At 35.5% G+C, this 14,828-nt stretch overlaps 2 protein-coding genes across 5 annotated transcripts in view; both read right to left on the reverse strand.

Annotated features, from left to right (window-relative positions):
• LOC128867431 (uncharacterized) overlaps positions 1–11,463 on the reverse strand; it is a 48,423-nt gene extending 36,960 nt beyond the window's left edge. Inside the window, exon 1 of the mRNA XM_054108629.1 lies at positions 11,373–11,463. Coding sequence (XP_053964604.1) covers positions 11,373–11,379 — 7 coding nt within the window. The 5' untranslated portion in view covers positions 11,380–11,463. The remainder of the gene's footprint in view (positions 1–11,372) is intronic.
• LOC128867429 (glycogenin-1) overlaps positions 1–11,464 on the reverse strand; it is a 46,455-nt gene extending 34,991 nt beyond the window's left edge. For all 4 annotated transcript variants that reach the window (XM_054108627.1, XM_054108626.1, XM_054108624.1 and 1 more), the window contains exon 1: positions 11,373–11,464. In XM_054108627.1, the coding sequence (XP_053964602.1) occupies positions 11,373–11,379 (7 nt within the window). In that variant the 5' untranslated portion in view covers positions 11,380–11,464. The remainder of the gene's footprint in view (positions 1–11,372) is intronic.
• Between the last annotated feature and the right edge of the window lie 3,364 nt (positions 11,465–14,828).

The raw sequence follows: 14,828 nt of genomic DNA on the forward strand, positions 1-14,828 counted from the left end.
CATAATATACATAAAAATAAATAGTCTAGTATGTCACAATCTAAAATAAACCTATAAAATAAGTTAACATTTTGTAGGCAGCTGCTTGTTGAGCTTCCAAATATTCGCTTGCACAGGCCAATTGTCCATAAAATTTTACAAGTATTTTTTTTTTTTATTATAAACAAATTGAAAATTCTCTTTCCCTCCCAGGCACCAGGTGGGTGAAGTGTCTAAGGCGTCTTTGGCTGAGAAGGTCCGATGACGAATTTGTTTACGAAATCTTTTGTTGCCATTTAGTGAACGCAGATTATTGTTATGTATTGCTTTTACGAAGGAAAATGTTTTTAGAATAAAATCCCACGGGATTTGTATTGCATGTGTGCACGTAAATCAAATAAAATTAAAGCTAACCAGGGGGTTAAAGCAGAAGAAAACAAAGCTGATATTTTTGAATTTGTGAATTTTTGGCCAATAAGTAAAATGATGAAAGTGAGCAGTACTTGCATTTGTATAATGCAAAGTTGAACATTTATTTGTATTGTACAGTTTTTTATTTCGATTATTCAGCTGGTAAAAAATATTTACAAACTTTTAAAACGCACTATCTTCGTCCATATTTTCAGTATATCTTTTTTGAACATAAAATTAAAAGATGGCGCACTCTCAAATTACATAAAATTGCCGCGTTTGACATTTAATCTCACCAAAAATGCTTGCAAAATGCTTCTTCTCACTCTACCTTCGCAGCTGCTCTTAAGTTACTACACACGTATTGTGACGTACCGGTACGTGTTATACATATGTATTGTTTATTCACAATCAGATGTCAAGTTGATAAGCTGAGACAACTGGTAGCGTTGATATATTACTCGCTAAAATGTTAATTGCAGTAAGTCTCTCTTTTCAATCGGCACCCAGGCCTCTCCGTTTTACCTACCCATATTAGCGTTTAATCAATCTGTACCGAATTACATATACGCATACATATACATGGAAGAGAATGCACAATTTTTAATTTTCGAACATACAAATGGAGGGGTATGTGAAATTCCATTAAGACACCAAAGAAATATAGTTTATTAACAACTTAAATGAAACAGTAAACAATAAACAGTACCTTTCTCGCACATATCAAGAGAGCGAGTACATGATAAGAGTATATGAAGCAGAATAAGAGTGAACAATTTCATAGCTGAGCAGAACATTTATGACAAACACTATACATTATGAACATACATATATAATACAATATGTACGCATATATCTATAGGTAAGCATACTATTTAGTTGCACGGTCGCTTTTGTAATACGAACAAGTCTTTCAAGTTCAATGTAAACCACAGTAGGTACTTGTGTTTAAGGAACAGTTCAAGTGTGAAAAACGTGATTCCACATGCACTAGCGAACTTGCACCGCAAATATGCATGTATGTATGTATAAATGTTTATATTACGTTTGTAAATTTTCGGAATTTTGCAGATCCAGGGACTCCAAGATCCCGGGACTGTATCGAAATTAAAAGATGTTTCATTTCTTAAGGCAATAATTAATATTTTTCGTAAACAAAAAAAAAAAAAACGCCCAAACATCTACACACTGTAGCCTTCGATATCGATATTTCATAATAAAGTTTTTGTACCACAAGTGCAAATATATTTGGTAAAATATCTACTGTCTATTAAAAAATGTTGGAATTCAATATTGAATATATTTAAAGCGATATTTCTAATGAAAAAAGTTAATGCATTTATGTAAATACCAAAATTGCAACCGAATCATTTAAATAATATAGTTCATAAATTAATATTGTCGTTAATTTCGTTGTCCGAAATTAAACGAAGAAGAGAGTTTTTTGCTGTATACAAATTATATTAGCGCATTGATTTTTGATACTAAATTACTATTTGTTTTGCTTAAAAAGCAATCTAAAAAATAGTCCCAGTATTATCGCGATTAAAAAAAGACCGTGATCCCGGAATTCCAATGCATTCTTTTGCTGGACGCCGGGATTCCGGGATTGCAGTCCCTGGAGGTGTCTATAATGGTATTTATGTATGTATGTATTTCTTGTGAAATGTTGGCCAAACTTGACCTACTGTGGTGCATAGCTTTGAGTGCGAAAAGCCAAGCGGAGTCCAATAGTATTCACACTTAGCCACTTATTAAAACGGTTGGAAGCGAAGACGAAGAAATTATGCATCGAATGAAGGAGTACTTAGGGTGAAGCTATGGTATTCATGATTTTTTGTGTACTTGCTGTTCATATTTAAGCAATAAAGTATTCGAAGTGTGATTAAGAAATTGGTAAGAGTCGATCCTACCGTTTTGGAGAGAAATTTTGTCATACCTCAAGTACTTCGATTGTTCAATTGCTTTGGATAACTTATTGCCGGTGATTTTTTTTAATTTCTGTACTAAAATAATCAAGTTGAGTGCATTCAAGCCGATCTGTATAACTTTCGAAGTTATTAGCCAATCATAAGATGGTCTATGATTGAATAAATTGCTAATTCGTTCAAATACGCACACTCCATTATTTAAAAGCAAAAAAAAATTTTATTTACCATATTTATTCGTGACATCAAGAAGTCGCAATCGGCAATAGAGTGAAAGAAAATACATACATATGTACATAAATTTCATGTCATTCGTGATATGTCATTGTTGCTGTTGTTGTAACAGTTTAAAAGTATTTTTAGGTGCAGGAAAAGCACCCTTCGTTATTATCAATCTCATGAGGAAATATGATGATTCCGCGAGGTACGTCCGCAAGAAGAGGGGTATTAGATGAGCCGTCTTAAGGGGGTATATGAATCACCTGAATGTAGTCATATCTAGACACTCCTGCTGCAAGGCGTAGTATGAAATACTGTTGTTTCTGTTCAACCTGTTTCTAATAATGCAGTTGAAAGATTTATTTCATGTCCCACATTACGTCCTATACATGTGGAATAAAGAGCGGCCACTGTTACTCAATTTAACAGTGGATCACAAATTGCCAGAATTGTGAAATTCGGATGTGAAATTTTTGAAATTGCAAATATCATAAAATGTGCTATCTGTTGGCAAGAAAATGCAGGCAAATCTAGAAAAAAATAGGAAAAGATTAGGAAATTCAATTTCTCGCGCACCTTGAGTACCAGCTCTGGCTTGCGTGGTAACTCATTTATCAGCAATCTTCTGTTTTCTCACTTAGCTAGCTACACTAATCGTAAATTTCTTTTATTATACTTTCTGTTAATTAAACTTATATATTATTATTACTGTTAGTTTAAATTTCAATTTCAAAATGCACATAATTTTTATTCACACATATATTTACATCTATGGGCTAACTAATTAATTAAAAATAGCTTTAAATGGATTTCTATAAAATTTTAATTCTTTCATTTTGCTTCACTATTTTGGTCGAGTCCAATAAAGTAGTCTGTCGACCAAATTTCATATTTTTCAAAGTAATATAATATTTTTTAAATTTGTCTACTGCGCAAAAATGCAAAATTAAAATTTTTATATTGTCTTCGAAGGTGAGTATTTCAAAAACAAATGTATTTGTCCTTGAGTTTTATAATTTTGCGACACATGAACAAGTTGACGCGCCAGCAACAAAACTGCGTAATGAAAAATTTGTATTTATTTGTGAAATTCGTAAGAGAACTCACACATTGCAACTGCACTTTGATTTAAATGCTTCTACGAAATTTTGGTTTTGCCTTTTTCGCAAAGGAAAATAAATAGAAATTTATGTTTTTACGCAAAAAAAAAAAGGAATACAAAATTGGAATGAACATTTTGTACATTTCTTTTCCAAAAGTGGAAAAACGCATAACATTTTTGTAAATTTATTAAAAATATACAATATGTATGTACACCCATATGTATTTATTATGCGCCCTCATGCTAGCGCGTACAATGATCCATGACCAAAGAATAGAAATGAACAAAAAAAAGTTTGTTTTTTTATTTAAAAATAAAGGTATTACAGAAATGCCAATCGCTAATTGAGGCGAGTGAATGTGCCCGTACGATTAATGAAGTGCATGTGCACAAATCTACAAAGCTTATATCCCTAAGTATGTTTGAGTAGGTATGGAAATAAATTTAGCAACCGAAGCAACGCAAAAACTTCAATGAATTACAGCGCGGACAGGCAGTAGAGCTGTGCGTCATTGCTGACAACGGAAACCGGCATTGCTGGTACTGCAGCAAATGTTGCAGAGTTTTCGAAAACGACTGTCACTGCTGTTGATGTGAATGTTGCCGTTCCGCTATTGCTCCTACTTGTTTGTGCGGGCAATTTCGCCGGTAGCACACATAGTTACATACATACATATGTACATACCTATGTAATATACATACATGAGCACATGTGAGCATATAAAAAGGCAAGGGACCAAACGGGTTCTCATTGACTGCATGTGGTGGAATGCCGTCGCATCTTCGTTTTTTGTTTTTTTTTTTCTTTCTTTCTTTTTTTGTTTTGTGATTTGATTGCTTGCTATCTTCCCTGCTTCACTAACTCGCTACGGTTGCATAGTTGCTCGACTCCGATTGTTGTTCGTCGTTCACTGATGTCGAGGATGTGAGGGTGAGGGTGAAGGCCCATTGCTAAAAATACCCAGAAACAATATTTTCTGTACTGCGTTGTAGGCACTTTGGCACTGACTGCCACGTTTCATCGGTTCGAGTGCATTCGGTGCGCGGCTGTCCATGTGGTGGCGGCAACTACATTGTGGCATATAGCAACATTCGGATATATACATATGTACATGTGTGCACATGTAAGTGTTTATGAGTGCAACGAATCTGTGTGAATACACACACGCGCTTTAACGACAGAAACTCTTCTCCGAATTTGTGGCCATTCCAGTTGCAAGTACTAGTTAGCAATGGGTATGGGTGTGTGTATGTGGGCAAAGAGGCCTTTATGTACAGTAAAACTTGCTAAAGAGCATCAAAGCAAAAGTGCAGCAGTTGAAGATGCATTTACGGTTTGCATACCCTGTTGCTGTTTTGGCTGAAGCACTAAATATTTGCGATATTGGTGTTTTAAGGTAATATTGCAGTAGCGCAATTCCTTCGGTGGATAAAATTGCTAGTAGTTCCTTTAAAGCAATGCGACTGTCCCGTGAATGGGTCCACTTAAGTGCCTCGAAGTACCCAAGACGTGATTGGATATCGTTCTACACCTTAGATATATTATACATATGTATGTATGTGCATTTGTTGGTAAGCGCATTCAAACTTGGCTATTTTTAGGTAACTTAATTACTTAATTTAAAAAAATCTTGTCAAAAATATGTCATGGAACAGTTTTAGACTCGATATTAAATTTCGAAACATGTAAATTGTATTTACTTTTTAATAAATGTATTTAAGCGAACAATTTTACATTAATTTATAATTAAAATAAAAAAAATTGTTTTTTATGTTAACTGAGTAAGGCACTTTTTCGAGTAAAGCACTTAAGCGCATAAGACACTCACTTATAAACAAGCCAGTGAGGCACTTAAGCGGTTAGGGCACTTAGCGAGCAGCAAACCTTAAAAGTTGAATTTTATTCAATACTTAATGCAGGAGATGTAAATTATGAAAACTGTACATTAAAATAGGATGCGCACTTAAACGGAGAGGCGCTTAAATGGGTTATACTGTGCTGAGGGCAGCTGTTGAAGCGCAACTTGAACAAAATAATTCGCTTTTTTATAATTTTTAATTTTTATTTTTTCAATTATTTTCTATTTGGGCCAACCTCTCCATATGTATACATATACATCCATATGCATCCATGAAATAGTATTTGTAGCCATATTTTTGTATGTGTGCACTAACCCCTATAAGCCACCGAATTCCAAGGAAAAACGTCAAAACCTTAGCCAACGTCTGTACCAATGTGCCGGCATTTCTTGCGTGGAAATTTGCTATAAAATGCATATGTATATGTATGTATCCCTTCTACCCAGCCATTCTTATATACTTATATATGTATGACTGTATGTGTGTATATACATATGCATAATGCGCTGCGATATTAAACTTTGACAGTGGGCGTATTTCAAACAAATTCAAAAAGTAAAAATAGACCAGTAGACAGTTTAGCCAAGAGAAACATTGCAGCTAATCAATTAACAAGCGCAATTTGCATTGAGGCAAAAGAGATTTATATAAATTGTCTTAACACGAAAATTTTCGTCCATAGCTGTTGTTTTTTTGTTTTCAAATTAAATGAGTAACCAGCTGAAAATATAAAATGTTCATATGCGCATCTTTCAAGTCATATATTTATATACCTATGATTTTTTTTATATGAAAATATAGCAATATAGAAAACAGCTGAATAAGCACACACGATACATATTTCTCCCAGCTAAATATAGTTACGAATAAAACAAAAAGGCTTCTTAACGCCACAGTTTTCGAGGGTAGCGAAACCAGCGAACATTTTTCAAATTGTGAAATTAAAATTTTCCAAATTGTGGATACCAGGTGTATTTTCTGTGTGTCAAGGAAAATATTTTTTGATGATTTAAATTTTATTTTTAACGTATGAAATAATTTTTGCAATATAAAAGTCGCTGACAAAATTTTGACTGCAAATTTTGGGATAAAGAAGAAATATAGTACGTGGGAAAAATTTTGCTTCGAAGTTAAGCAAATTATTCAAATCGCAGGAGCTTGATTGGCTTCCAAAATAAATTGATTAAATTGACTCAGAGTACTTTGGAAAATTCTTGAGTATTTTTCTGCATACCTACTTCGACATAACTTTCACACCTATACAGCTGGGGTTTTTTTTTTAAATTCTGGAAAAATGCTAAAACTTTAAATAGAGCTAAGTGATAAATTGAAATACTTAACCTACTTTTATTTTGTTAGGTATTTAATTTTAACCAAGCTACTACTTTAGTTTTAGTTTAAGTTGCGATATTTTATGTCGGTTTCGTTATGTTGGGCTACATTGTGATTTCACTATTCTTGGAATAATACTAATATATGTTTTTGGATAACTAAAAAAACAAGCTAGATTTTAAAATAATTTTTAGAATAATTTTCATATTAACTTTTTTTTTTACTCATATGAGTTAGGAAATAATTAGTAAAAATCGTAAAGTTGAAACTTTATCAATCCGCCATTTTTGACTGTCAGGGCGTGATTGAAATTTTGTTGATAATTTTTATTCATTGACTGTAATGGCTTGGTTGAAGTTTTATTGATTATTTTTATTAATTGACATACTCGTTAACTAAAATTCAAAGAAAGAAAAATTTAACCCTTGAACTAACATTAAAAAAGCGGACGAACCGCAAAAAATTACATTTTTTTTAAATAATCTTTAAAATCGAAAACCTCTACAACGGGCAGACACCATGTAAAATAACCACACTAATAACTAATTATCTAAACAATAATGTTCTTACGTGTCTGGGACGATTTTCGCGGTAACCCTGTGTAATCTATTTAGCGCATCACGATGGCAGGTCAAATTCGTGGAGGATCTCAAATGTAGCATTTGAGTCTTGCCGAAAACCTACTGTCATCTACCTAAATTTACTTATTTAGTAAAACTACTTCGAATTGTGTCTAAATGAGTTTTAAGCCGTACAAAAGATGGCTAGGATACGATACACTAGACAGGGCTAGTTTACTGGGGCGGCAGCCCTTGGTCGGGAAAACCCCAATTCATTCCGGTAACGTAGAACCGGCTGCCATGGTAATGCCGTACAAAAGGTCTAAAAGTTGCTTTCCACACAAGTCGATCTGCCTTAGGCATTCGCAATGTATGTTTTTCAAAAGTATAAGCATTAGCTTGAACGAAGCTTTTTTGTGCACTTATCTTAAGAGTTTTCTATCTTCGATTCATTTGCGATTCACCGCAAAATTGTCTGTCAAGTTTTCTTGGCACATTTTAACTCTCTAAATGCCTCTGATAGCTGTTTTCCGAACGGCTAGGAGTTACAGCGTTAAAATCAACTACAAGGAAAAAGTGTATAGCGAAAATTCTACTCTAGAAGTCTGACGACAGAAATTTTATTCAAATTTATTTCATGTATAAAATGTTTAATAAATAACTTGCCCTTTCGGCCAAAATGTTAAAAAAAACCCCACCCTCTGAACTAGTACCAACTTCGGTGAAGTTTGGTCTGCGAGACATCTTCTTTAATTAATGTCCAGTTTGGACAGTGTAATTTATAGTGTCCTGTGTTCCAAGTGATTGAAGTTATTTAGCAAATTTTGTGCTGCTGATAAAATACTAAAAATGCCAACTTACTACAATCGAGCTCTCGTAAAACCACAACAGTGGATCCCTGTATGAGGAATGTGTATGCTGGTGCAACAACAACATAGCACACGTTTCAATTTTTACACAGGCGCAAAAAAACTTAAATTTTATTGAATTGTGCATACCACTTCTCGGCAAAGTCTTTAAAAAACCCCAGCAAATGAAGTCTAGAATTTATCGTATTAACAGTTAAAGAAAATTCATCGATCACATGGGATGTTGTAAGAGATTATCACTTGAGGTTTGAATGCGAAATTTGTTACTGAAATGAGGAAAATCTATGTCCACATTTTTTGCATCAAATCTTTAGTTTCGAACCAATAGAGCTTCAAATACTTATTATTAGAAGCTTGCGAATTCAAATTTAAATCCTCACAGCTATGAAAAACCCAATCAGAACTAATGGTAATAAATTTAGAACCAATTAGTTTTTGTATGGTAACTGTTTCTAGTCGAGCTTTATTAGAGCCAATTGAGGTGCTGGTTTAACTGCGGTTAATTTTCAAACTAGGTTTTAGCATGCCAATTTTAGCATTTCCACTTTGTTCAAATAAAAAACATACCTGAACTAGCAATAACAAACTGCCCCTAATACTTTTTTTGGGTATAATCTGCCCCTGCATGGATATGTTTTCGAAACCAACTTTTTTTGCGTTGCTGGCAGCGTATTGCTACAACAACTACAACCGGTAGCAGTATACAGTAATAAAATTTTACTGCATTATAAAAATGGAATGTAGAGAAAGTGAAAATAAAAAAACCAATCGCAAGAATTTTTAAATTGATTTCTGCCATAAATATAGCAACCTACCGTTGTATGGCACCATTACAACTCCGTTGATGTCTTGCGAGGAATAATAGCTAATCAAAAAGAGATCCGGTAACTATTTATTGCTTCGGGACTGAAGTGAGAGTTGCTCCATGATCTTTCAATTATTAATCGATATGGAAAAAAATAAGTATAGTTCCGTACAGTGCACACTGTGAAGATACATTTGTTACAGCAGGCTATCGAATTTCGAGCTAAGGAATCCATATGAAACTTTAAGTTATAAAGCATTGAAAAGTATAGAGAAAACAATGCTACCTTCTGAAATAAGCACATGTGAACAATACTTAAAGCCGACTTTCAAACTATACGGTTCACTAGACAGGGCTAGTTTACTGGGGCGCAGCCCTTGGTCGGGAAAACCCCCCAAGTCATTCAGGTAGCGTGTAACCGGCTACCATAGAAATGCTGACTATCGAACTAGATTTGCCATTGCTATAATTAGTTATTTCTATGATAAAATTTGTCCGCTTTTGCACTTTCGAAATTAATTGAAAACGATCAAAAATACCCACCCAAATATAGTAGCGCCCCAATGCGTAGCGACTTATCAGCAAAGAAATTTGAAAAACCTTCACATTTATACCGATTTGCCGGCATTTGATTACAAACGCAGATATTTCACTGCCGGAATGCTTATTTAATGCACATAAAATCCAGCAAATTAAGCAAAGTCTCACATACATACACATATATGGAATGTATGGGAGAAAAAGCATGAATAAAAAAAGTATGAAACGTGATATGCCAACGCATGGAGGCGCCGCATGGCAAAGAGCGAATGCATGAATTGCAGATTAACAGCGGGAGAACAAAAGCGGAAGAGAGTTTTAAAAACGTGTTAAATATCACATTTGACATTTGACCCCACCGACGGGCACATGGATGTCTTAAGCGAACATTGACGGGAGACAAAAAGAAAAATCTTGAAAACTTTAATGTAGAAATTTGTTCATAACAACTAAATAAATATTTATCACTTTTTTTATATATTATAAATAGTTTTGCGACAGATTTGCGCACGCATTTGTTTTTCTATGCAGGCATGTATATTTGTGTGTATAGAGAGAAATGTGCAAAAACATAAATGTAAATCATGTCAATGACGTCTAAATGTACAAGTTTTGCAAAAATAAAAACGCTCGAGTGCACAAAAGAATAGAATGAATTTAGAAAAATATAAAATTAGAAAAGCAATAACACATAGTAAATAGTGCTAGAGTGTAGTAGCCTAAAAGAGCGAGCGCAACCGCGGCCTAACATAAGAGAGCAGAAGAGACAGGAAATTGTGTTTTGCACTGCGCCATGCAGGCGGCAAAACGCTGAAGGTCACTTAAGGTCGCGCGCTGCTACTACTAACAGCCGCAACAAATATGCGTTGTGTGTTTGGTCAGCAAGTTATTGCAGGCGGCCTAATATGAACAACAGCTTCAAGTTGACAATTAATTTGAAGTTGAAAAAAAAAACGTATATGTATATCGTAGACCGGAGTTGATAAATCAATAATATTATGGCTTGGCGGTTTTAATGCTTAATCGTCAAGCAAATACTTCAGCATAAAGCAGAGCCGACAGGCTACACATAGCGGTAGGAACACCAGGATGTTTGTGGATTGGCGGTGGATAAGTAAAAGTGCACGCTTTCACACTTCGCAAGTGTGATGCGGTAGGAAGATTTTGGATTAAATGATATTTTATTCACGCTGCCTGCGGGCATACAAAAAATAAACGGGGATACGTAGGTAATTGAAGGTGATGAAGGGTAGAAACAAGAAATGCACGGTGATATAATTAAAACTAAAAATGCCGAGTCTGCGAGTACACAGAACTATGAATGGCTGATAAGGTAGACTTCAGCGCTTGTTGGGACGGACTGCAGCTGCGATTCGGAACATGTTAGGCAAGCAACAGAGCACGCGTTTGTGCCCAAAAAAGCCAATGCAGTCAGCTACTACACAGCTGTATCTTATAATTAAAAAAATATTATTTTAACTCATATTTCATTACAGCGAGCTACAGTTTTTCTACTCAGCATATTTATTTATTTTACTGTTAATCACAGTACGCATTGCATTTGTTTCGTATCAGTTTAGCGAATTATCGCTGTTTATAACATTTTTCATTTTCATTTTTAATTTCTCTCGCTTTTTTCCCTGCTTGTTCTTGTAGTTTCTGTAATGCAGTGGTAAATTTATAATTTGAAGCTTGAAACGTGCGGGCGTTAATCATTTTCCTAAAATTTTTTTTTTTTTTTTTCGTTTGTTAAGCGCTCGAACTTACTGCTCATTTTGTTTTAACTGCAGTTGTTGTTTCTAAATGTAATAATAAAAAATGAATTTTATTTATTTTACGAAATTAACAAAATTTTTCACTTGAATTCAGCACTTTTTTCTTTTAATAATTCACTGTGCTTTGGGGTGGGTTGCGTTTGCACAACTGACTGACTGACTGATCTGTCTGCCTGTCTTTATGACCCGTTCTACTCAGTCTCTTTTCAGAGTTGTAATTATGGCGCTTTTCCTTTTGAGAAACGTTGTTGTTCCGTACACGGGCGGCGAGAAACTGATTCCGTTGTTTGCCGCTCGACTACAGCAAAGCGCGCATAGCCAGCCAACAATCGTCAGCCGCCAGTCAATCGACCTCCCCTTTAGAGCAAATGTTTGCTTATTTTTTTTTTCCTTTTCCTTTGCTTACTATAATTGTATAAGTGTTAGTGTGTTGCTTACTGTTCCACGCAAATTGTGTTGTTGTTGCTGAATTGAATATACTCGCACGTATTTGTTGATTTTGACTTTGCCATTGTGCTGCTTCTGCTACTCTTATTCGAACTAAAATTGTTGCTGTGATTGCTGTGGGGGGTTATTTTGTATTTTGTACTATTCACTCACTGTTTGCGCCCACATACGATGCATCGATGCCGCTAGTAGTAGAGGTGTATCGGTGTTGCGGAGAGCCTTTCACTAGTCAATATGAGTGTGAGAAGAGTTTTGTGAGCAAAATTAGCGGATGATGTTGACTACAATGATGATGACGTTCAAGTGGTTGGTGAGCATTCACTTTTGCACTCAACTAAATAAATAATTAATGGTTGATGAGCAAAGTTGAGAAAGTAAAGAGTATTTCGCTTTATGAGTAGTTGGGCATATAAGGCAGTATTTCGCTTTATGAGTAGTTGGGCATATAAGGCAGTACTACTTGAAGAGAAAGCGCAAATTGAAAAAGAGAACACCGAGAACTGAGGAAATTTGGAGAAGCTAGTGTCAGAATTCAGATAATAATCTCTAATCATGCTTAATGACAACTAGTCACTAAAATAGCTGTTGACTGCTATTTGAATTTCGGAATAAATATCTTTGGGCGATCAATATATGTATATTCATAAAAACATCCTGGTTTTTTTATAACAATTACGTTTTTTCGTATTTTTTTTTTAATTATTGTACAACTGTTACAATCACTTCATAATCACTTCATGCACATATAAAGCAAACTCGATTCATAAATAGATGTTGCGTTCAACAACGTTACACGATATGTTTATAGCCTTAAAAGATATGACCACATCTCTTTGGGTGGGGAAAACTAAAATTCTTGGCTGCAGCATTACTGATTCTCTTGCGACGAGAAATTGTATATAAGGGCAACTACAAAATGGGTAATGCATTATTATTTTACCATTTCATGATGGATTTGATTGCAATTTAACTGTTTTCTTTTCTCAATTTCTCTTTCTCTTCCTTTCTATGTATCTTCTCTTCTTTGTGGCCTTTGTTTGTTTTTGTACTAAATCAAATTGAATGACTGTTACTTACTATGTAATTTAATGTTTTAATTTTAAAACTAACTATTAACTATATGCAGACTATTCAGCTGATGTTTTTACACCTCATGAAGCAACATGCGAAGTCCTGTGTACATCCGTGCTCCAGGAGTTTGAAGAAGCTACGAGCGCCGAACTAAAGTGAGAAACTAATATGCTAAAAAATAAAAAAAAAATCCCTTGGGATCGATTTAATCACTGTAGAAATACTCAAGCAGCTTCCACCTAAAGGCATCCAAAGTCTCACTAACATAGTGAATGCATCTTTTATGATTTATTGTGTTCCAATTTTCTGGGAAGCTGCTTATTATGCTTCAAAGGCCAGACAAACCTAGACAAGAGGTTTCATCGTACAGACCCATACATCTCCTACCTGTGATCTGAAAGCTTTTGAAAAAAATGTTAATGAAGCAACTCAACATTTTGATGTTAGAACGAAAAAAAAATTATTCCAACACATCCGAATGGTTTTCGAAATAAACTCTGCACAATCAATTAGGGACACAGGATCACGCACGAAATAGAAAAACCACTCGAAAACAAAGAAGTATGTCTTGGCGTATTCCTTGATGGGGCAAAGGAAGTACCGGATCGGTACTTTCGAATCAAACAAGATGATGCTATTTAAGTTTTCGATAAATAAAGGCAGGAGTATCTCAAAGCAGCGTTCTTGGGCCTCTACCGTACCTTATCTTCGCACATGACCTACCGGCTGATCCTAATTACGTCACAGCGACGTTTGCAGGTGTCATCGTACTGATTGCAGTTGGCGAAATGAAAATTAAACTAAACCAAAAATGAAAATTAAACTAACCTAAATAAAATCTGTACACGTAGTTTTAACAAACACTAAAATGCAACATACTATACCACTATACAACAGGTTCTCTACTCTAACTTTGCGAAGTGCCTGGGTATGACACTTGATTGCAGGGTTTGATGGAAAGAACATGTAAATAAATTAGCGGAAAATTGCACATCGAACTCAAAAACATACAATGTTTCAAGGGTAGCAGATCAGCTCTAACTATGGAAAACAAACTATTAATCTACAAGCAAATACTAAGCCCAGTATGGATTTAGATTGTTCACTAGACAGAGCTAGTTTACTGGGGCGGCAGCCCTTGAACCGAACTGCCATGGGAATGAATGGATTTCTCCAAAGTGAACAACTACCTCACGGACCTTTCTTGCTTTCTCACTGCGAGGAATCTTCAACTTTCCCTCACTAAGTCCACGGCGACCCTCTTTACCACCTGGACAAAGGAGGTGAAGCTGCCCCTCAAGGTAAAAATCGATGACACACTAATTCCGACGGTAAACAATTCCAAAATTTTGGGCGTAACCTTCGACAGTTTACTCTCCTTCTCTGCCACTAAAGTCCAAAATCGCAACAAGGTCCTCGAATCGCTTGCCGGCAGCACTTGAAGCAAAGACAAAGAATTGTTGCTATCGACATTTTAGGTTGTGCTATCGAGGCACAGATGCTACCTGTTAAGGAGCATAACAAACTGCTCATCATGCAGTTCCTTCTAGGGTGGTACCGAAGGTTTCACCCGTGCAGACACCTGCTTGAGCCATAGCCGCCTCCCAGGCACGTCAGGACACACTACACTACGCCGACGAGATCCAGAACAAAACAAACAGACATCTACTGGACCAGACAGTGTTTTGACCGACATTAAACGAAATTCAACGGGAGACTGTTACCACCTTCATAACCTCCCGTCCAGAGAATTTCGTAATCGGAGTCCAACCACCACCCATCGCAGATGAAGAGCTCCAGCTTCCCCGTGAGGCCCGCATAACAGTGGCACAGTTACGTTCTGGATATTGTAGCAGGTTAAACTCCTACTTATTCAGACCTGACCTCGACATACTAAACATGTGTCCGACATGTGAAGGCACCCCGCGTG

The sequence above is a fragment of the Anastrepha ludens genome, chromosome 6 (assembly GCF_028408465.1).
Source record: "Anastrepha ludens isolate Willacy chromosome 6, idAnaLude1.1, whole genome shotgun sequence".
In the NCBI taxonomy this organism is placed as follows: Eukaryota; Metazoa; Arthropoda; class Insecta; order Diptera; family Tephritidae; genus Anastrepha; species Anastrepha ludens.